This window comes from Chrysemys picta, chromosome 10 (assembly GCF_011386835.1).
Source record: "Chrysemys picta bellii isolate R12L10 chromosome 10, ASM1138683v2, whole genome shotgun sequence".
Classification (NCBI taxonomy): Eukaryota; Metazoa; Chordata; order Testudines; family Emydidae; genus Chrysemys; species Chrysemys picta.
The window spans coordinates 73855707-73877888 of NC_088800.1; the positions used below are offsets into that span (position 1 = coordinate 73855707).

Sequence of the window (22182 nt, forward strand, 5' to 3'; positions counted from 1 at the left end):
GTCTTGAACTTAATTCTTTTTTTCCCCACATGTGTCTTCTACTGCCTCTGTGGTATTCCCTGTGTATACTAATTTCAGCTCCACATTTGAAATTCTTATTCATGGCTTCATCTCTTCTCAGAATAGTAGATAATTGATTGTAAAGACCTGGTATGGTGGAAAAAACTCTAAATTTGCTAATATTGTTTTCTTCCTTTTCTGGCCCCCTCCTAAATCTGAGTTCTCCAGCAACAGTGCTGATGCTTGCCTTTCCTCCTAGTCATCCTCCATGCACTTGCAAGCACATCACCAAACAAACTCTACTGGCTCCCTGTTCATTTTGAGAATCCGTGTAAAATTGCCCTTAGTTTTAAATATGTTTCATGCATTCCAACCTAATGGAGATTGCATCTCTTTCTATTTCACTCTCTAGTCCCTCTTCTTGTCTAGCAGTCGACTCCTCTGTCTCGTCGCATAATGTAGATGCTGTGCATGAGCAAGTCTTCTCCACAATTCCCACTATCAGCAGTATCCAGATAGTGCTCCTGGGAGAATTCTGCACATGCGCAGAATTTATGTCCCTCGAGATTTTTGCTTCCCCGCAGAAAAGTGACCTTCTGACAGGGAAGCCACGGGCGGTCATGTGACCCTCCCCAGCAGTATGTTTCGGGTGCCTGGGGCAGCCGGCAGAGAGGTAAATCACTGTGGGGCAGGAGGCAGGACTGGGGAAGACCCGACTGGTGGCTCCTACCCTGCGCTTGGCTCATCTGCTAGTCTCTGCTAGGATGGGGAGGACAGAACTTTTCCTTCCCCTGCATGGCATCTGGGGCTGGGTCAGACTCACCCCTAGTTTTCTCCCCCAGCTGCAGGAATCTCTGCAAACTCCCCTCCCCCCCACTTCCTGTACCCATCACCCTTCAGCTGCAGAGGGAGCGATCCCTGTACAGGGAGCTGCTCCCTTGTCTTCCCAAGCCCTGTGCATCCAGACCCCCTCATACCCAGTCTCTCTCACCAAGCCTGACCCTTCCTGGCACCCAGTCTTTGGCAGCGTTTCCGGGGCTGGTTCAGTTCTGCCTCCAGGGAGCTCTCCATGGTCCTGCTGCTCAGCCAGCCTGGCACCTGGTCCTTCTTCTTCAAGCTCCTGACAGGAACTGAACTTCTCTGCTCTGCTGCTTGTCTTATATAGGTCCCTTTTGGCCCCAGATTGGCTGCTCCATCAGCTTCCCGATTGGCTGCTCCTCTGCAGCCACTCTAGGGTGCTTGGAGGACCTCGTTCTGCTCTATTCTGAGGCAGGGTGATTCAGAGCCATGAGGCCTCCTGCAGGGGGCCTCCAGACCTAGTCCACCCTGCCACAAATAGATTTTAGGAAAACTTACTAAGAGCTTTTGGCCTTAATATAAATTGATAACATCTCGTATATATTATGAAATTACTTTTTGGGGATTCACCCCTCACCCTTAATGTTACTTTTATTTTTTTGTTATGTAGAACTGGAATTGTTTTTTATTATACCAATTTTGTGGCTTTGAGTACATGCTAAAGTATACCATTTAGGGAGAAAATTAGTGCAAAGTTCCTAAAGTTAAGTAAACATACTTTCTATCATTATGATATTGCTTTTTGTGTGCTTGAAAAATGACTTGCATAATAAATTCACTGTAGTCTGGCTGTGGTTAAGTACATTAGTTACTTGATGCAATGCTTAATTACTTTTTGTTTTGTTCTTTTCTTGGTGATATATATGTAGTGGTTTTTTGTATTATAGAATTTATTCCATGCATGGACAAGCTATTTGACGAATCTATACTAATTGGCTCTGGATACACAGCTCGAGAGACACTGAGGTAGGAGATTAAATTTGTGGTGTCTGTCTGATTGCTTGTCAGTGGTGCATTTTAATGGTATTTGTATATTCAGTAAACACTAAATATAAAGTTCTAAATCATTCACTTAGTTATACTTAGGTATTGCGTGTGCTTAAGAAAAGACTTGTAATTTGTATTTAACGCTGTGCAGTATTTAAACATAATTCTAATTAATAAAGAGCAACAAACTGCATAAACTCCACATCGTGGCCTTGGTACAAAGTTTAAGATTTTAAATCACTAGCTGAACGTGTGAGCTTAAAATTCTCAATAAATAATTGTAAAAATAAATGGGATATGTGTATCTACTAGGATCTCAATTGAGAGATGCGTGGTTTTTTTAGGACTTCTTACTGGACAATCACAGAAACCTGGATTTTAGGTCCTGTTAAGTAAGCAAGAGGAATTAATTTTAAAATACTGTTTTAAATTCAGTTAAGATGGACATATGTTTCCTCAATGACTTAAGCTCATAAACAGTTTTTAAATTACTTAAAAAGCATTTCATTTTTCTAAAATTTATCAGATTTTTAGTCATCCAAGCTTTTAATTTTTTATAAGTTTAGATTAAAGTACTAATACCAATGCACTGAGTAAATATTTCTGCATATACACAGCAGGATACACATACAGTCCAATTGCCAGATGACAAGCACAATTTCAAATAAGGCTGCAACCCCTGCTTTTATTAAAATATAAGCTTACATTTGCATACTTAATGGCATTTTGCATGTAGAAATGGAGATTTTATTGCCACAACAGATATGTGGTAAATTTTTCCTAGCATGGTCATTGTGTGCTGCCTTAAATGTGTCCCCACATGCTAATGGCATATGGAATAAAAATTTGCATTTTCTTAAAATTTTTGAGCCCAGGAATTACAAAAGTTTCTGAAACAGCTAACCAGTAACACTTTAAAAGTTAGCTTGTTTTAAGAAAACAGAATATAACATTAAACCAAGTTATTTGTTGTGGAAGAGAGCATGTGCTGGGGACATACTGGGAGGGGAGGAAGAAAAACTGGGGAGGGAATATTAGGGAAAAAACTGGGGAGGGAATATTTAAACAAGTTTTGTTGGACGATTAGTGCTCCTATAGTAAAGTACAAAGGAAATGTATAATTTGTATACAGGAAAGAATCAAATACATTATCGAGAGTTAAATGTGAATGTACAAATAAATCTATTACAATTTGAATTTTAATATTTAAAAATAGTTTTTAATGTAGTAACAATTAACGATAGCTGAGTAGCAGCATACTATAACTGTATAATCAATGTGATGTCTTTTAATTCCTTTTTTATCCATAGGCCACTTGCATATAGTACACTGGCAGATCTGGTACATCACGTCCGTCAGCATTTACCACTCAATGATCTCTCCCTTGCTGTCCAGTTATTTGCCAAAAACATTGATGATGAGTCATTACCTAGTAGTATCCAGACTATGTCTTGCAAGCTTCTTCTAAACTTGGTAGACTGTATCCGTTCCAAAAGTGAACAAGAAAATGGAAATGGCAGAGATATTCTTATGAGGATGTTAGAGGTATTGATTTGGTTGAGAAATTTTAATATTGGAATGATCTATAAATTTATCATCCACTCTCTTAATCTTTATTAATATATTGCCAAATGCTTCTTAATACTTTCTCCCATCCACCCCCATGGGAAGGAGAACATATAGGAGTAGTTGGACTGAAATACACCATCTAGTCTTGTCTGTTGCCTTGAGCAGTGTCCATGTCCAGATAATTCAAAGGGAGGATTTTAAAACTTTTGCAGTATCTTAACCTGAAGGGAAGTTCCTCTCCGTCCTCAGCTGGTGTTCAGCTTATGTTCGACAGCTGGAAAATTTGAATTGCAATTTAGTTGGAGTTCCTCAGCATCCCTTTTTAGAGTATTGGGTGTCCCCATTCCTTTCTGTTTAATAAACTCCGTCTTTAGGTTCCCTTGTTATAACGCCCCTCTTTCCAGCTGAATATTGGATGGGAGTTCCTAAAGAACCTGTCATCACAAGTCCTTTACATTCTGGGAGTTTTGCTGTGCTAAATTGAGCACCCATTACCTTTCAAGTGTGAAGCATACTTCCTCTAGGACCTTGTTTACACTGAGGTTTGTGTGACTATCTGCCACTGCTGTGCTAGTGTCAGTGAAGCTCTAACTACTTTAACACTCTGACTGCAACTAGCAGACAGGCCTCCAGTGCTTTTACCACCATGGGATCTGGATGTTCTCTGAGCAGTATTTATACAACATGGTTAGTTTAACAGCTTGGGACTTTCACAAAGACCTCAGGGTGAACATGGCCTTGGTAGTGCAGTCTTGAGGTATGAGAGCCGCCCTGAGAATCAAAGCCAGGTCAGTCTCATAGCAGTTCAAGGCTGTGGCATCATATTCTTTGTCTCCTGGGCGGGCAGGCCCAAAGATTTCAGATCCCTGAAGATTTTGGTTTTTCTCCCTTCCCCATCTTCTCTCTAAACTGTTTATAATGACAGTTTATATCATGGCGCTAGCTGCCTGGGGAGGGGGCTGGGTTGGATATGGCTGCTTTGAAATTTTGTCATCACTACTCCTGAACTGTATCCTAGCAGAGTAACATGAATTACTGCTTAGGCTAGGTTTTTAGTCTAAAGTTGGCAGTTTTTCATGGATAGTAAGGCGTGTTTTTGCTCAAAACACAAAGTAGATCTGACCCTATATATGAAGATTCTTTAATATCAGATGGTATTGTGGTGCAGTGTAATGGACTGGCAGTGTCTGTGTTCCAGGTATCCTATGATTTTGCCCATTTATCAAACTGGAAGTTAAAATTTAGAAAAATAATCAGTAAAATTAAATGAAAGAAGGTGAGAAATATGAAGCAAGGGAGAAAAGCATAGAATTGTATGTATTCATGGAAGCAGTTAAACCGTGGAAACTAGGAGATCTGCAAGTATTACTCTAGGATTGCTTATGACTGTTCTAATTTTTGTTTGAAAAATCTAGTTCTCTGATGTCAGACAGATCAGGAATGTAATCATAATGAGATGAGATCTCAGTTGGGGGGTTTAATTAGTCTTCATCAAGTATTTTTTTACTTTTTGGAATGTGTTAAGGTAAATCAAATATTGTCAGTCCATTTAGGAGAGAATTTTAACAGGGATTACTTGAATTATTTTGGGGCTATTTGGTATTTCTGAGATCTTGAGTATAATTTTTATTAACCCAGCTGTCTTGGTCTGAAGCAGTTTGTTTCTAGTATATTAACTTTAGGGTCAATCTTCAAAATTAATTCAATCTCCCTTTTTGTTTTTTCTCTCCTGCCTCAGGTTTTTGTTTTGAAATTTCATACCATAGCACGGTACCAGCTTTCTGTCATTTTTAAAAAGTGTAAGCCACAGTCTGAACTTGGCGCAGCTGAAGCGGCTTTACCTGGAGTACCGACAGGAGCAAATGCAGCTCCTGTTCCATCCCTTGCCCCTGCCACTCCTGTGACCCCAGCACCAGCACCTGTGTTTGAAAAACAAGGGGAAAAAGAGAAAGAAGACAAGCAGACGTTCCAGGTCACAGATTGCCGAAGCTTGGTAAAAACTTTGGTCTGTGGTGTCAAGACAATTACATGGGGCATAACATCGTGCAAAGCACCTGGTGGTAATACTACACAATATTTAATTACATCCACTTTTAATTTTGCACTTTATAACATAAAATCAAATGATATTTGTAATAGAGACAAACTTTGCTTATTCTTTCCTTCTTCCAGAAGCACAGTTCATTCCTAACAAACAGTTGCAGCCAAAGGAGACACAGATCTATATAAAGTTGGTGAAATATGCAATGCAAGCTTTGGATATTTATCAGGTATGTAGTCTGGCCGGGGCATAATTCTGTGTCACTTTTATACACAAAAGCTCTGTATACTATGTGTTTTTAATACAGAATATTTTTGATCCATGTATGAAAATGAAGTCCATGGGGCTATATTTATATACCTAGGTTTTGGGTGTTTTTGTTTTTATATGTGTGGAATTTATGATGTTGGAAATGCTTCTCTATAGAATTTCATTAATTTAAAGACTGACAAAGTGCTTGGTGGTCTGTGAGTAAAAATGTGTATTTTGTAAACAAATAGTCTATGGTCCGTGTTATGTTGGAGGTCAGACTCTAGAATCTATTAAATAAATACAATCCTGCCTTCAAAAATTCACGAAGGGATTCACTTACCCTATGTCTAACTGAAATCTGTAGTTTAACGGGAGACTTGGTCTGAAATTATATAATTGCCCAAATATAATGTGATGTTATCTTTGTCTCCTCCCCCTCCCACTCTTGACTTGGCAACTTTTAATTTTGTAATTGTGCTTAAAATGTCGAATTTTGATGTATTTTCTGAAAACTTCCCAGGGCTGGGGCATTGTTGTCTTGCATGTAAGGCACTGTGTACCAACTGGCATTCTATACAGATATTTTGAGAATAGGGAAATTGTTCATGTTGTGACAGCATTACTTAACTGTATATGAACTTTGCTGCATTAGGTCCAAATAGCAGGGAATGGCCAGACATATATTCGAGTTGCGAACTGTCAGACAGTCAGGATGAAAGAGGAAAAGGAGGTCCTGGAGCATTTTGCTGGTGTCTTCACAATGATGAATCCTTTGACTTTTAAAGAAATCTTTCAAACTACTGTTCCTTATTTGGTGGAAAGAATCTCAAAAAACTATGCCCTTCAGGTAAATGGCTTTACTTTATACAGCAGTGAGGCATAGCTGTTTTTTGCTCTAAATCAGACTTCATATTTGTTTTTAATTCAGAACATGGAAATTAACTTTTAAGGTATTTCTACAGCCAGTCTAGATTGAAACAATATAAATATTCTGCAAAGATGGATTTTATTTTCTACAGTTATTGCTGTGTAGATAAAATTTAAACCATGTAACTTAAATGTAAACATTTCAAGTTAACAGTGAAGGTATTGGTGGACTGTATTGTTCACGTGCTGAATGGAGGGGGTTTTTGAGTTGTGCAGAAAGTAGTAACCTAGAGCAGTGGTTCTCAACCAGGGGTCCGGGAGTAGGTTTCAGGGGTCCGCTAAGCAGGGCCAGCATTAGACTCACTTGGGCCCAGGGCAGAAAGCCGAAGCCCCACCGTATGGGTCTGAAGCCCAGGGCCCTGAGCCCTGCCACCTGAGGCTGAAGCTGAAGCCTGAGCAAGGGAGCTTTCCAGGGGGTCCTGTGGCATGTGGCCCCCAAGAATTGTCCTGTTTGCTACTTCCTAATGCTGGCCCTGGCTTTTATATGCAGAAAAGCAGTTGTGGCATAGGTAGACCGTGGAGTTTTTATAGCATGGGGCGGGCCTCAGAAAGAACAAGGTCGAGAACCCCTAACCTAGAGGTCTCATCTACTGTCCTTCAGTATTAATACCCTTAGACTGCAATGTGATTTTAATACTTGTGCAATAACTATAGGAGTTGGGCCAGTTAAGTGAAAAGTTTGATATGTTGCACAGGGAACACGATAATTTATCCTTTGCGGATAATTTAAACCGAGTCACTGATGGTGGAACAGCAACAGCAGTGACTACTTTACTTCCATTAAAAAAAAAAAAATGACTTTTCCGGTGTTCCTTTCATAATGGAATTAGTATTGCCCTATCTGCTTCTTTTGACAGATTGTTGCTAATTCCTTTTTGGCAAACCTGACCACCTCTGCCCTTTTTGCTACAATTCTGGTGGAGTATCTTCTAGATCGGCTGCCAGAAATGGGCTCGAATGTGGAGCTGTCCAATCTGTATCTCAAGCTGTTCAAACTAGTCTTTGGTTCTGTTTCACTATTTGCAGCTGAAAATGAGCAAATGCTGAAGGTAAAGTTCATTTTGACCAAGGGAAGGAAAATATTCCAATTTGTGTTTGCATTTTTCTTCACTGTTTTTAGCAATAAAATGCCTTTCCTGAAATGACCACTTTAACATTTGAATAATGTTCTCTATGTTTTCAAACAAACACCCCACCAAAAAACCCAACAACAACAAAAAACCTTCCATTAATGATAGGGATCCAGCATGCAGAGAGCAGAAGATAGACTACTTATAAGAAATATTTTTCATGAATGACTGTCTCATATTGGGAACTGTGAAGTGATGTGGAAAATTCTAAGTCTTTATGATTGAGTATATGAGTTGTCTGCTTGGGAGTTCCATAAAGTTTTCCCTGCTTGAATAACTTTCTTGCCAGGCTATGTATCTTACTGTATTTTTATCCTTTATTGCTGTAGCCACAATAAAAAGTTCAAATCACTTTTCTCTTTAATAATCCTTCTACAGTATATTAATGCTTAATTGTAGCCTTTATTATGACACAGCTTCAATGAGAGGAGTATGTTTGTGCAAGTAATGCCATTGAAGTCTGGATTGGAAAACAAAATGGTTTTTAAAATTGATCCTGTGACAAGTATTGTCTAAGCTGCCTCATTAAAATGAGCTTAGAAATGTGATGGTTTCTGTACTTAAAAGCACAAAAGTAAAGAGTTTCCTTAGAACCACTTACTGTGTATATAGGCAAAAAAGGTATAAAATCTTAAGTAACCCTGTTTGTCTGCTCCTCCTCCCATTCCCTCTCCCCCAAAAAGAGTGAAGTATCCAACATAAACAACTTTATATTGGTAGATATTTAGTTTGGGGGTTCACTATAAAAGGACTGGTTGAGTGCTGTCTAGATAGAGCAGTTTAGTCTTACTTATCGATTACTAATGTAACTTGCTTCTTTGTAAGGCAACAGTAATCTGAAACTACACCTCTACCCCTATATAACGCTGTCCTCAGGAGCCAAAAAATCTTACCACATTATAGGTGAAATCGCATTATATCAAACTTGGTTTGATCCGCTGGAGTGCGCAGGCCCACCCCCTGGAGCATTGCTTTATCGCGTTATATCCGAATTCGTGTTATATCGGGTCACGTTATATCTGGGTAGAGGTGTATATGCATGTAATGTAGTTTCCCCTCACCTGTCATCAAAATCAAGGTCACTTACATTTTATAAACTGCAAATCCAATTTAAATGGTATGATTTACTGCCTTCACAGTTCCATGCTTGTGTTATATTTTTGTTTCAACAAAATTGATGATGTGGCCTTGAGTAGACAATTTAATTGAATGATGAAAGCTATTCACAGCAGTTGTGTAGCAGAGTACATGGCTTTCAGATGTTAATAAAAGCTAGAATTATTTCACGATTCATACCTGGGATGAGACAGTCCTGATATCTCCTTGCAATTTTTAATAGTTTCCACAAGCTGTTAATGCCCTACATTCTAAGACGACCTTAACCAGAATTGTAAATTTCTAATTGCAGAGAGATTTAAAAAAAAAAAAAATGGAGTGCTTTTAAAAAATTTGTGAATTTAGTGCTAATGAAAATGAAGGCATTAATGATAGACCTAGAGCAAGAGAGTGCTGTACAAATTCTCTGCTCGTTTACCTCTGATATTTCTACTAGTCCATCCTTAAGGTTCTTTGGAGCACGGGTTGCCAATTATGTCGGATTCAGTGTTTTTTGTTTTGTACTTAGTACTTTGCTCACTTATCCTGCAGTACAAAACAAACTCTTTCATTTGTGACTAATGTAAACCCATGGCTCCAGTGGTTGAGAATGATACATTTCTTAGCTCTAATTCAGATAATCTTTTTCTATATTTTTAATGTTTAACCTTTAGCAGCCTCTTTGTTAAGCTTGTGTTTCTGCTGCTCACCTATATCAAGGAAGGTTATTTCATTTAGAACAGTGGTTCTCAAACTTTTGTACTGGTGACCCCTTTCATACAGCAAGCCTCTGAGCATGACCCCTTTTATAAATTAAAAACACCTTTTTTATTTTTAACACTGCTATAAATGCAGGAGGCAAAGCAGGGTTTGGAGTGGAGGTTGACACCTTGCGACCCCTCTCCTCCCCCTCCCCCCCCCCCCCGTAATAACCTCATGACCCCCTGGGGGTCACGAACCCCTGATCTAGAAGATTGACAGCAAATAACTTTGTATCCTGTTGAACTTTTAAACAGTGATGATGAAATGGATGCTTTAATCTTGAAGCTTTTCTTTTTATAGCCACATTTGCACAAGATAGTGAACAGCTCTATGGAACTTGCACAGACTGCCAAGGAGCCATACAACTATTTCCTTCTACTTCGAGCACTGTTCAGATCTATTGGAGGAGGCAGTCATGATCTCCTGTATCAAGAGTTCTTGCCACTGTTACCAAACTTACTGCAAGGTCAGAACAAATATCTTTCCCTATTTCCGATTAAGTGTTGAAAATGCAGTTCTATTACTGGGTAAAAGTGTTTTATAGATATCACACATGGTGACTCTTGGCAATTGACATGTATTTTAAATATCTGACTCTAGGCTATTTCCTCTTGCTATTCACTGCCTCCGTGTCCAGGGTTCTGGCTATCTCAGCTGCTGCTGTTCACTCTTTTTGCCTCTGGTTGTGAGTTCTGCTCTGCTTGTTCTTGTTAGCATGGAGTACTGAGGAGTAAGAGTGGGATAGGAGAAGCAATGTGGCCAGAACCATGGCAATTTGGGGAGACTGCTACAAAGAAAAACTCCCTCTTCTCAGATTTAAAAAAATAATGGTGACGGTGTCTAAAGACAAACTAATTTAACAAAATTAGATTGGCTATAAGGGTATGCATGACTGAAAAGATAGCAGCCAGAAGTATTAATGCTGAGCAGGGGAGCAAGCCAAACCATTGAGATTTGGAGAGAGGTAATCAATATCAGGAAAGTGAAATCCTGAGGGCCACATCTGGGTATGGAAATTATATGGCGAGCCATGAATGCTCACAAAATTGGGGATTGGGGTGCAGGAGGGGGTGAGGGCTCCAGCTGGGGTGTGGGCTCTGGGGTGGGGCTGGGGATGAGGGTTTGGGGGTGCAGGAGGGTGCTCTGGGCTGGGACTGAAGGGTTCGGAGGGTGAGAGGGGGATCAGGTCTGGGGCAGGGGGTTGGGGCATGAGAGGGGGTTAGGGGTGTGCAGGGTCTGGGTGGTGCTTGCCTCAAGCAGCTCCCAGAAGCAGCGGCATGTCCCCATGCAGGCTCCTATGCAGGTGCGGCCAGGCAGCTCTGCGTGCTGCCCTGTCAGCAGGCGCTGCCCCTGCAACTCCCATTGGCTGCGGTTCCCAACCAATGGGAGCTGCCGGGGCAGCATGTAGAGCCCCTAGCTGCCCCTATGCGTAGGAGCCAGAGGGGGGACATGCTGCTGCTTCCAGGAGCCGCGCAGAGTGGGCCAAGCTCCTGACCCTATTCCCCGGCTGGAGCGCCAGAGCAGGACAAGCTCCGGACCCCACTTCCTGGCGGGAGCTTGAGAACCAGATTAAAACTTCTGGAAGGCCAGATGCGTCCCCGGGCCATAGTTTGCCCACTCCTGTTTTAGACCATATTATTATAGTGTCTGTTTTTAAAAATATGTAACCGCCTACTATTTTTCAGGACTTAATATGTTGCAAAGTGGCCTGCACAAGCAGCATATGAAGGATCTGTTTGTAGAACTTTGTCTCACTGTACCAGTTCGATTGAGCTCCCTCCTTCCTTATCTGCCAATGTTGATGGATCCTTTGGTGTCAGCTCTAAATGGATCTCAGACCCTGGTTAGCCAAGGTTTGAGAACTCTTGAATTGTGTGTGGATAATTTACAGCCAGATTTCCTGTATGATCATATTCAGCCAGTTCGAGCGGAGCTTATGCAGGTAAATATGTAGTTTTTACTAAAACCACTAGGGGTCATTGATCACTTAAATATCCCTAAACCTTTGCTTTGAAATTTAGGATTGCTGAATCTCAGGGTGGTCTGTGTTCTGAGAACCATTCCCATTAGGTCTGTACAAAGTAGACACAGAACTTTCAAGCTGGATGATGCACATATGAAGAGCTTTAAATTAAACTTGCCCATTTCCTCTAAAATGGGATGTTCTTCATCACATGCAGAAAAAGCTGAATATACCTTGCACTCCAAACATAGCATTTACTTTTCAAGCCCTATGTATATGGAGCTTCCTTATTAAGTAGCACACTAACCTAAATTTACTTCAGCCTCAGTGAGTCCTTGTGTTTTGTATATAATGCTTCCCTTCCAGTGTTAGCCATGAAATCTAAATTGTAATTGAGAACTGTGCTGTTTCTCTGTTATATTGAGAAAAGCTAATACTACTTTTTAGAACCAGAAGTAAAAGACCAGTTGCTTAAATACAACATAATGGAAACATTTGATTTTCAAAAAGAGGAAATTCTTGTAATGTCTGGTAAGCTATTGGAGAGAGAGATTTTATTCACTGAGAGAGAAATAAATTTCTCTTGTATAGAAATGTGCAGGTTTAGTTAATAATAATATTTTGAAGCAACACTTTTCTCTAAATATAGCACGCTTAAACATTTAAATTATCTGTAGGCTTTATGGCGTACATTACGCAATCCTGCTGACAGCATTTCTCATGTGGCTTATCGTGTCCTTGGTAAATTTGGTGGAAGTAACAGGAAGATGTTAAAGGAATCCCAGAAACTACAATACATAGTTACGGAAATTCAAGGACCCAGTATTACAGTAGAGTTTTCAGACTGTAAAGCCTCTATTCAGCTTCCAATGGAAAAGGTAAGCTTACCCTTTTTTTCCCTAGTCAGTTTCCTTCACTGTTTCTGCACTGTTAAAATTTGCTTATGGAATATCCTCATTAAAACTCCTAGTACATATGCCATCAGCTTCAGTGATGAATTGCTGATGTCCTTAAACACATTTTTATTGAATTGATTATATAAGTGGCATAATGGATTCTTGATGCATTTAGCAGGGTTGATATTTTTTTTTTCAAACACATGGAAAACAATGAAAGGATTATTTTATTTTATACCATTGTATCTGGCTAAAGAGTTCATACTTAGCTTATTATTTCTTGGTCCATAAATCAGCTCTTCATTAGCAAATAAAATCAATTCATGTGCAAGTCTGTATTAGATTTTGTGGACAGGAAAATGCCCAAAGCTTGGTTGGCACAAATGGCATGCCCTCTCTATGTGTATTTTGTGTGTGTGTGTTTTTTATTATTATTTATTTCTCTCCCAATTCTCACAGTTTCATATGGTCAGCTCAGGAGCGGAGTACTGAAACTTTCTAGTTTCTTTTCCTGCTGTTTTTTTTAAATAGTAGAACCACACTAATATTAATGTAATTGTTTAAGATTTGAATGTGTACCAACCTCACTAATGCTGACTTCTGTCTAGCCTTCTAGAAAGCTGAATTTGCATGGTATCTAAAGGCTTTTATGTTTCACAGCTGTCTCTTCAATTACATGGAGCACTGGTCAACTTCTTAGAGTTGCCCAGGAAACAAAACTATTTACAGTACGCTTAACCGGTGCTGAAAGTAAATGCTGAATTTTAGAAAATTTGGAATGAGCTGAAAACGTAAGAAATCCATCTTTCCTTTTAGTGCTCTGATGAGAAAAGTTCCACTTCAGTGGTCTGTGAGAACTCATTGTTCTTTTCATTGAGACCTTGATAAGATTGCTTAAAAGATGATAGAGCAGCTAGTTAATTCAGTAGATGAAAAGATGATTTTTCCTTACGGCTTGTCTTCACTACCCGCCTGGATCGGTGGGTAGAAATCGATCTCTCGGGGATCGAATTATTGTGTCTCGTCGGGACGCGACAATCGATCCCCTAATCGACGCGCGTACTCCACCAGTGCAGGTAGGAGTAAGCGCCGTCGAAGGGGGAGCCGCGGCGGTCGATTTGCCGCCGTCCTCACAGTGGGGTAAGTCTGCTCGGATACGTCGAATTCAGCTACGCTATTTGCATAGCTGAATTTGCGTATCTTAAATCGATCCCTCCCCCTAGTGTAGACCTAGCTTTAGAAAGAAACAAAATATCCCTTTGTCTGTAGCAAAAGGGTCTTCAAAGGTCATTTTTTTTATCTACCTAATCTCATATTAACTGTTTAAGCATGGATGATTGGATTTCATTTTACAATCAGTTAAGCAATGACATTTCTTATTTCATGCCCCCCAAATGAATTTTCTACATGGGTCACATTTGATGCATGTCTGTCTTCTATTTGGGTGTGCTTTTCCATTTCAGGGAAGGATGTAATATAAAGTATGTGCACTTATAAAGATTTAAGTATAAAATATATAAGACCTGCTCTTAAGAGACAACTTCAAGTATCCTCAAATGTCTTGAGTACAGTTCTTCTTAGGAGTTGCTTAACACAGGTTTTAGAATGTATGATGTAAAAACTTTTTGTATTGTGTGGAAAAAGGAACAAATCATCTACGAAGAGAGAATCTGCGCGCGCAAACACTCGCAGCGCAGTGTTCCCCCTAATTTTGCCCACTCATATGCAGAATGAATTTTGTGTGTCACATCACCTCCATCACCTTCGTATTAGTGTACATAACAAAATTCATGTGGTGGGGTTGGGGCCAAGGGGTTTGGAGTGTGGGAGGGGGCTCAGGGCCGGGGCAGAGGGTTGGGGTGTGTGGGCTCTGGGGTGGGGATAAGGGGTTTGGGGTGCAGGAGGGTGCTCTGGGGCTATGGCGGGAAGAGAGGACTCCCCCCAGCCCTCTCTCCCTGCAGCAGCACCTGGGCTCGGGGGGAGAGGCACCTCTCTCTGCTGTGGGAGTTCTGGGGCTGCAGGCTAGCTGCCTCTGCCCCAGCAGGTGGGGAGATCTGCCCTGGCTGATTTGGCTGTGCCTGGGACTGGGTCAGAGTTGGGTCGGGCTGTGCCGCCCCGGTGGGATCCAGACTGATCCGGCTGCAGCTGGGTCCAGGTCGCTTGGGCTGTGCTACCCCGGCAGGTCTGGGACACAGGCTGAGTTGGGGCTGGGGGAAGGGTACCCGGACTGCGGCAGGTTGGGGGTCTGGGGAGGGGCTCCACGGCAGGTCCCTGGGCGGGTTCCCTGAGAGCCTGTGCGGCGCTAAATAGGCTGGTTCCCAGCCATGCAGCTTACAGGGAATTTTTACTTACACACACCCACACCATTTTATAGCCAGCATAGGTGGGAATTATGTGCAGTAAGTACTGCTGGAGGGAAGAGACAAAGTGTTTACATGGCGAGTGGGGGAAGGAAGGAATAAATTTTCCATGATTTTGGCCATGATGTAGAGCCCTGAAAATCTGTGCATATCTGCATCTGTGGATGTGGTTGTATTAATAGAATCATAGAAGATTAGGGTTGAAAGAGACCTCAGGAGGTCATCTAGTCCAACCCCCTGCTCAAAGCAGGACTAACCCCAACTAAATCATCCTAGCCAGGGCTTTTCCACCACCTCCCTAGGTAACCATCTTTTTACCATCTTTGCGTATCTGATGCAGATCCAAATTTTTACGTCTGCACAGCGCTGTAACAGTAAGGCTGTTGGTGCGGGCGCACATGCGGATATATACAATGGGTGGAATGCAGATCGCAGGAAATTGTTGTGGATGCGGATGAAATTTTTGTATCCATGATGTATTCAGAGCTTTCCATTCACATGAAACCAGAATAAACGTAACAATTTCAAGTTCGCTCAAGTCTATGTATATTATGCAGAAATTTGACATTTTTAACTTGAGAGGTTTGAAGAGTAGCAGAAGTAGTATTTAAGTGACTTAGGTACCCTTACAAGCCTATTTATTATAAGGCAACATGATTAACCAGTGCTCAGTTGATGATGAGGTCTTATTTTTCATTTCAGGCAATTGAGACTGCTCTGGACTGCTTGAAGAGTGCTAACACAGAGCCATATTATCGGAGGCAGGCTTGGGAAGTGATCAAGTGTTTCTTGGTAGCCATGATGAGCCTGGATGATAATAAACATGCTTTATATCAGCTCCTTGCACATCCCAAGTATGATAATCCTTGAAAGCATTTATATTTATGTAAAATGTGAACTGTCCATAGAATACTATAATTTTGAGGCAGAAATTAATCATTGAGTCTATACAATGCGCATCCATTGTGGGATTGTTATCTGCAGTTTGCTTTCTGGTACTTAATCCTGTTTTTGTTTTAAATGTCCAAAGCCTGGGGCCTCCCTTCTCTTGAGGGACGTTCTAGAATTTTGTTTTATTTACCATAGATGATGGATGGTAGTTTCTTGACACTTCTTCCTTACCCCTAGCCAAAAAAAAAAAGTGTGGGGAGAGACTGGGGGGGTCAGTTTGGTAAGTTAGGAGATGATTTAAGACAATTGTGTGTCCTATTGGTGAATTGTTGGTTGGAATATTCCAGAATTTTGAGGTTCAGAATTCCAGATAATGGTCAAAGCACTATAGTAGGATATCAGAAGGAACAGATAGAATTTATCTTAGTGATTAAGTATTTTAAAGTGATTTTGGCACAATAATATCATTTTAAACTGTCAACACTTTGGCACATGGAACAGTTATTTTTTTCAGAAAGCTGGGTAAATTTTTGCTATGTAAATTCTTTAATATAGAAACAGATTTTTGTTCTGGTTTCAATATAACAGGTCTTCCTGGCAGACCAGTAACCTCTCTTCTTGCATTGTGCCTAATCTCTGCCTCCATGTGGGAGCTTGCATGCTTATACCCTTCTCCCTTCCCTCTCTTCCTTCCCCGGCCCCCCTTTCCTCCCCCACCCAATTTTTGTCAAAGAAAGCCATGTACTTGGGATGGCTGAATCTGGGTTCATGTTTAAGGTAGAGGAGGATACTAGAGGCTGACATAGACCTGTCTACACTTGTAGTAGTAGGTAGAATATCTGTAACTACACACTGCTGTGAAGGGCAGGCTACATCCACACTAACTGTGGTGTGTAGATACACATGGCAGTAAAAGTCTGTGGCAGGTGGGAGAGGCTGGGGGGAAAGGCTCCGGCAGCAGGGAGCTGCCAAAGCCTTTCCCTGCTGCCTCCCTTCTCCCAGAGACTTTCACTATGGCGAGGAAAGGCTCTGCTGGTGGGGAGCTGCAGGAGCCTTTTCTCTGTGAAGTAAAAAGCTCCAACAGCTCCCCTCTAGCAAAGCCTTTGCTCACCTAGTGAAAGGCTCTAGGAGGAGGGAGGCAGCAGGACGCTACGCTGCTATTTTTAGCAGTGTAGGCATGGGAGTTACCTTACACTGCTTGGGCATGTAGAGGGCTGTATGTTCTCTAACATTCCGGTGTGAAGGTCACTCTGCTTTACTCTGCGTCCCTAAGTTGTGCCTCAGCATCTACACTGCTGTTTATACCTGTACTAGCTGGTGTGCTGTATCTGTACTCCACATGTCGCTGCAAGTGTAGACATACCAACAGGGGTAGATGATGGAAGGTGAATCAGATGATGGATAGGAATGGGGCCAGAGTCATCAAACAATCTCCTACCTAGTAATCTGTATACTAACACAATCCCTTCCCCATTATGCATACCCACTTTCTGCACCTCCTGGGAAAAGTCTCCTCCTTCCAGCTGTGTGTCAATTGCCCTTCTTACTTCTCCACAGTTGCCAAACAAAACCCTTATGTTTGCTTTCTTTTCTCCTCCCTTAACAGCCCTAATGGAAGGCTTCTTATTAGGGGCTGATTAACTCTTAATATTTTTCTATGCAATTTAAAAATAAAATGAAGTGTTTTGTTCTGGACAAAAGCATGAGTGGAAAAAGCAGTGTAGTTAGACATTCAATCAGTGTGTTCTGTGGAAATATAAAACCTTTTTAATAAAGTTGATCTTGGAAAATACCAGGTATTTTCCTGAGCTGGGGTTTGTTAAATTAAGCAGTTGCTTTTCTAGGTAGTTTGGTTAAAGTAGTTTAAGTTTAAATCACTGATAATAAAATCATTGCATTTAAGTTACTTTTGCCATCTGTATGCATAATCTATATGTTACATTGATTCCCTCAGTGGAAATAATATGTAGCTAAAAAGCACGATTGTTTTTATAATGATGTAATGTATTTTAGATTTGACATAAATGTAACTTTTAAAAAGTCTATCTGGACTTTGAAGCAAATAGGTTTTATTGGGCAGTGAATTAATAGATAAATAACATTTCAGACCTGAAAGATCAAAATCAAATGTCATCTAACTTAATAAAATAAAAGTGTGGAAATATCAAAAATGCCATTCTATAATTGAATTCCACTGTGATGCCTGTATACATATTATTTGGAATATGTGTGGCCTCTTCTGAACCACTGGCTTTAAATGTTTGTGATGAAATTGAGCCATCCATCATGTTGCCAGTGGTTGCCAAAATTAAAATGGATTAAATGAACTGATCTAGCTTTATCAGAATGAGGGGGTGGGGGTTAGAAGTCAGGAACAAACTGTAAATTAAGTCCTTGATGGTCATGGTTGAACTGTTGGCATGGTAGTTTAGGATTATAATATAGATATAATTTTTGTCTTTTCAGCTTTACTGAGAAGTCCATACCCAGTGTAATTATTTCACATCGGTACAAAGCACAGGATACTCCTGCCCGTAAAACATTTGAACAGGCATTGACAGGTGCCTTCATGTCAGCAGTCATCAAAGATCTGCGACCTAGTGCTCTGCCTTTTGTAGCCAGCCTAATCCGCCATTACACAATGGTGGCAGTAGCTCAGCAATGTGGTGAGTAAATGCAGAATAGAAATGTCATGAACTGTTGGGGGATCGGAGAAGAAAGTTTTAGTCTTTTGCAATAAATTATTGCCTAAAAAAGGGCAAAAAATTGAAGTTGGTTACATTAAGTTCTTAGTTATGTTTCTTAATTATATTATTGTTACAACACCTATTTGAATATGCTTACTCTTTCTCTTCTGTTACTTAACTGTTTCGACTTTTAAAAAATAGTTTTGTAAGCGATACTTACAAAACTATTTTTTAAAGTTGAAACAAAGTTATAACTTAATGATATTTTTAAAATAGACAATTAAACACAATGAAATGTGCACAAGTTATAACTAAACAGACCATTTTTGAAAACTCTGAGCTATGTATATTTTTGATATCAACCGATGTAGAAAGCATTTGTAACCTTAAATGCAAAATTTTTGTTATAGACTTTCCACCCACTCCCTCCCCACATGTTGGGATTTGGGTACATTTTCTTTTGTTTTCTTTTAATTTTTGAAGGACCAGAAAAGGAATTGTGTAAATAATGAAGAGTAATGCAGTATCTTTCACTTATAAAACGTAACTTAATAAACCGTGGTTTGTACCTTTTTATATAGTTCAAGTGATGGGGAAAAAAAGAGATGCTGTAAGCTAATGCTTCAAGATACTTAAATGTAATTTTACTTTAATATTCTTAGTTTTAATTTCATAGTGACGTACATAGTCACCGAATTAAAGGCAAGAAAATATTTCAAATAAGTTTTCATTTAAAAACTAAAAAAATTATGACAATTCATTTACATGCAAATAGTCATAATTTTCATTAGTTTTGCAATGGGTTGATCAGAGAAGATTGTTAATGCTGAAGTATCCATTATCTGTTCTTTTTTCCCCCCTCCAATACAAATGGTAGGCCCTTTTTTGCTGCAGTGCTATCAGGTTGGAAGCCAGTCCAGCACAGCCATGTTTCACAGTGAAGAAAATGGATCAAAAGGAATGGATCCTTTGGTACTTATTGATGCCATAGCCATCTGTATGGCATATGAGGAGAAGGAGCTCTGCAAGATAGGGGAAGTGGCTCTCGCTGTGATATTCGATGTTGCAAGCATTATTCTGGGTTCGAAGGAAAGGGTAATATAATCTTTAATTGTTTAGTTTTAGCCTGTTCAATAGTGCACTTGAATGCTTTAAAACTGGGAATGGGATGTGCTGATTGAATTAAATAATTAACAGTTTTTTATTTTTTATTTTATTTTTAGGCTTGTCAGCTTCCTTTGTTTTCATACATTGTGGAGCGTTTATGTGCTTGCTGTTATGAACAAGCTTGGTATGCTAAACTAGGAGGTGTGGTGTCCATTAAATTCCTCATGGAACGACTGCCTTTAATTTGGGTCCTCCAGAACCAGCAGACTTTCCTCAAGGCACTGCTATTTGTCATGATGGACCTAACTGGAGAGGTATTTAATGTATGGATGATTTCAGTGAGTGTTTGGGAAATTATGGAACTTCATATGTTAAATTTATACAAACTAAACTCTTGCTAATCTGACTTTTATTACTTAAAAGTAAAGTTTAGTATACCCGTAACAGTTGTTGTGAATGTGTTCGTCTTTTTATTTGAACCTAGTGAAGATCTCAAGCACATTGGGTCAAATTTTAGCTCTGGTTTTATTGGTTACAACTCCACTGAAGTTGTTGGAATTGCTTACCTCTGAGTTAAATTTGACCTACAGACTTTTAATCAACAAAATAAATTAAATATGCTGTGATTTGAGTGGACAAACATTATTTTTCTTCATTTTAAACTCTACTTCTGGAAAAATGTGTATCTTGCTACCGATCAGCTTTAATGTAGTTCTTGTTTAGTAGTAGATGCTTAGAGAATAGAGTTCTTGACCTTTTCTGAAACCTGAATTGTTCACTGGCCAAGCAATCAGGGTGTTCTCGCTTTAGGATTTCATTTATGAAATTGCATAGCACTCTACTTTGCTATCTTTGGATGAAAGGTGGAAAAGGTTAAAAAGGTGTGTTAACTTTAAATTTCTGGCAGAACAGTCATTCATAACTGAACATAGTGTTTGTAAAGGTCGCTAATCTGCATAACAGCAGCACTAACAAATCCGTGTCTTCTTAGGTTTCCAATGGAGCTGTTGCTATGGCAAAGACCACACTAGAACAGCTTTTGATTAGATGTGCCACTCCTTTAAAAGATGAAGAAAAAACAGAAGAAATCCTAGCAGCACAGGAAAAGTCTTTCCATCATGTGACACATGACCTGGTTCGAGAAGTAACCTCTCCAAACTCCACTGTAAGAAAGCAAGCCATGCATTCATTGCAAGTGCTTGCACAGGTCACTGGGAAAAGTGTTACTGTGATTATGGAGCCACATAAAGAGGTGAGGTTATCACAAAGGGGATTCATTGAGACACTGAAGTATGTTAAAATAGCTTAAGGTTTTTGTTTTGTAAAATGCTTTTTGAAAGGGTTTTCACACTATTGAAACAAGCTCTAAAGTGCTATTAATTTGGGATATTTTTCATATGGCTTTCATGATAGCAGTCCAGGATAATAGCTTTCCCTATACTAATGTTCCGCTGGTGCAATAAGTCACTGCAGCTAACTTTCTCTGAAGCCTACTTTTCAGGCTTTTTTTTTTTCCAACTTCTCCTCGGACATCTTATGCAAGGAGGTGAGTTTGTAAGGGGTTGTCACTCCCCATAGGAAGGTGATAGTTGGTTTGCACAGTCTTTTGTGGTCTAGTTTACAGTTCTAAAACTTCATTGTTAAACTGAATATTTTAGTACATTTTAAAAGCCTTTAATGTGGTAAAGAGGCAACCAAGCTGTGTAGGCTCACCACTTGCACCTACTTGGGGGCTTGGCATGGCGTGGCAGCTCACTCTCTGCGGGGGTTACTGCTGCTGGCTGTCCCACCTCTGTTGCAGTCTGCCTCTTTCTGTGACTTGGTTTGTCGGCCAGGGTCACTTCAAAGTCTCTCCCCTTTCAGGGTAGTCCACAAACAAAAAGCAAGGGGAATTAACACAAATAAACGGAGTTAGCAAGAGAGGGGGGGAATGACTCCATCTTAGAGTGTATCGGGATCAGGCAGTCCCTTCCCTCAGGAGCTGAGGGTTGATCTGTTTTCTTTCCTGCTCTGCTGGTCTGCCCACAAGTGAGCTGTTTTGCTTCTCTTTTAACTTCTCCTCCAGCCTGTGCATGTCTTGCAGGTGTGGCACGATGGAACTGGCTGAGCCCAGAGCAGCTCCTTAACCCCTTGTTGTCCAGTGTGGTTTGTATAGTCCATCGCACAAGCCAATCTAGCTTTGTTAGGTTTTATTGGTCTAAGCACATTTCAAAGTTGGACTGTTATTTGATTTGTATATATACATATATAGTGTCTGGCTGTTAGGTCAGAATCAGTTAAATATATATTTTACTCCGGTTAATTTAGTTCCTGAAATTGTAGAGTAGGCCTTGTCCCATTCTTTGGGTAGAAGCTGAAGACTGGATCTCATGTTACCCTCCACACAGGGTCCATACAGACTTTGCTGTGCCTCTCCCCACCCACCCCCTCAATGTTAAATTCCCCAAAGTTTGCATGCAGGCACAAATCACCTTTTTTGTCCACTTAGAAGATAATGACATGGGATCCCTCAAAAACCTTGTCAAGTGGGCTTTCAATAGGCCAAAAGGATCTGCACAGGATCTCCTCTTACAACAAGAGACCTTCGTATTGTAATTCAGACATGTAACAGGGATGACATCTAATAATGGCAATTAGTCAGAATCTCACAGGTAGAT

General features: G+C 40.2%; 1 protein-coding gene across 9 annotated transcripts in view; it reads left to right on the forward strand.

Moving 5' to 3' along the window:
• Nucleotides 1-22182, forward strand: part of TRRAP (transformation/transcription domain associated protein) — a 153997-nt gene that overhangs the window by 19856 nt on the left and 111959 nt on the right. For all 9 annotated transcript variants that reach the window (XM_008164651.4, XM_024102353.3, XM_042853179.2 and 6 more), the window contains exons 14-27: nucleotides 1746-1824; nucleotides 3156-3390; nucleotides 5153-5474; nucleotides 5587-5684; nucleotides 6360-6554; nucleotides 7492-7683; nucleotides 9922-10087; nucleotides 11307-11563; nucleotides 12262-12462; nucleotides 15543-15694; nucleotides 18198-18397; nucleotides 19296-19513; nucleotides 19642-19839; nucleotides 20517-20777. In XM_008164651.4, the coding sequence (XP_008162873.1) occupies nucleotides 1746-1824; nucleotides 3156-3390; nucleotides 5153-5474; nucleotides 5587-5684; nucleotides 6360-6554; nucleotides 7492-7683; nucleotides 9922-10087; nucleotides 11307-11563; nucleotides 12262-12462; nucleotides 15543-15694; nucleotides 18198-18397; nucleotides 19296-19513; nucleotides 19642-19839; nucleotides 20517-20777 (2774 nt within the window). The remainder of the gene's footprint in view (nucleotides 1-1745; nucleotides 1825-3155; nucleotides 3391-5152; nucleotides 5475-5586; nucleotides 5685-6359; nucleotides 6555-7491; nucleotides 7684-9921; nucleotides 10088-11306; nucleotides 11564-12261; nucleotides 12463-15542; nucleotides 15695-18197; nucleotides 18398-19295; nucleotides 19514-19641; nucleotides 19840-20516; nucleotides 20778-22182) is intronic.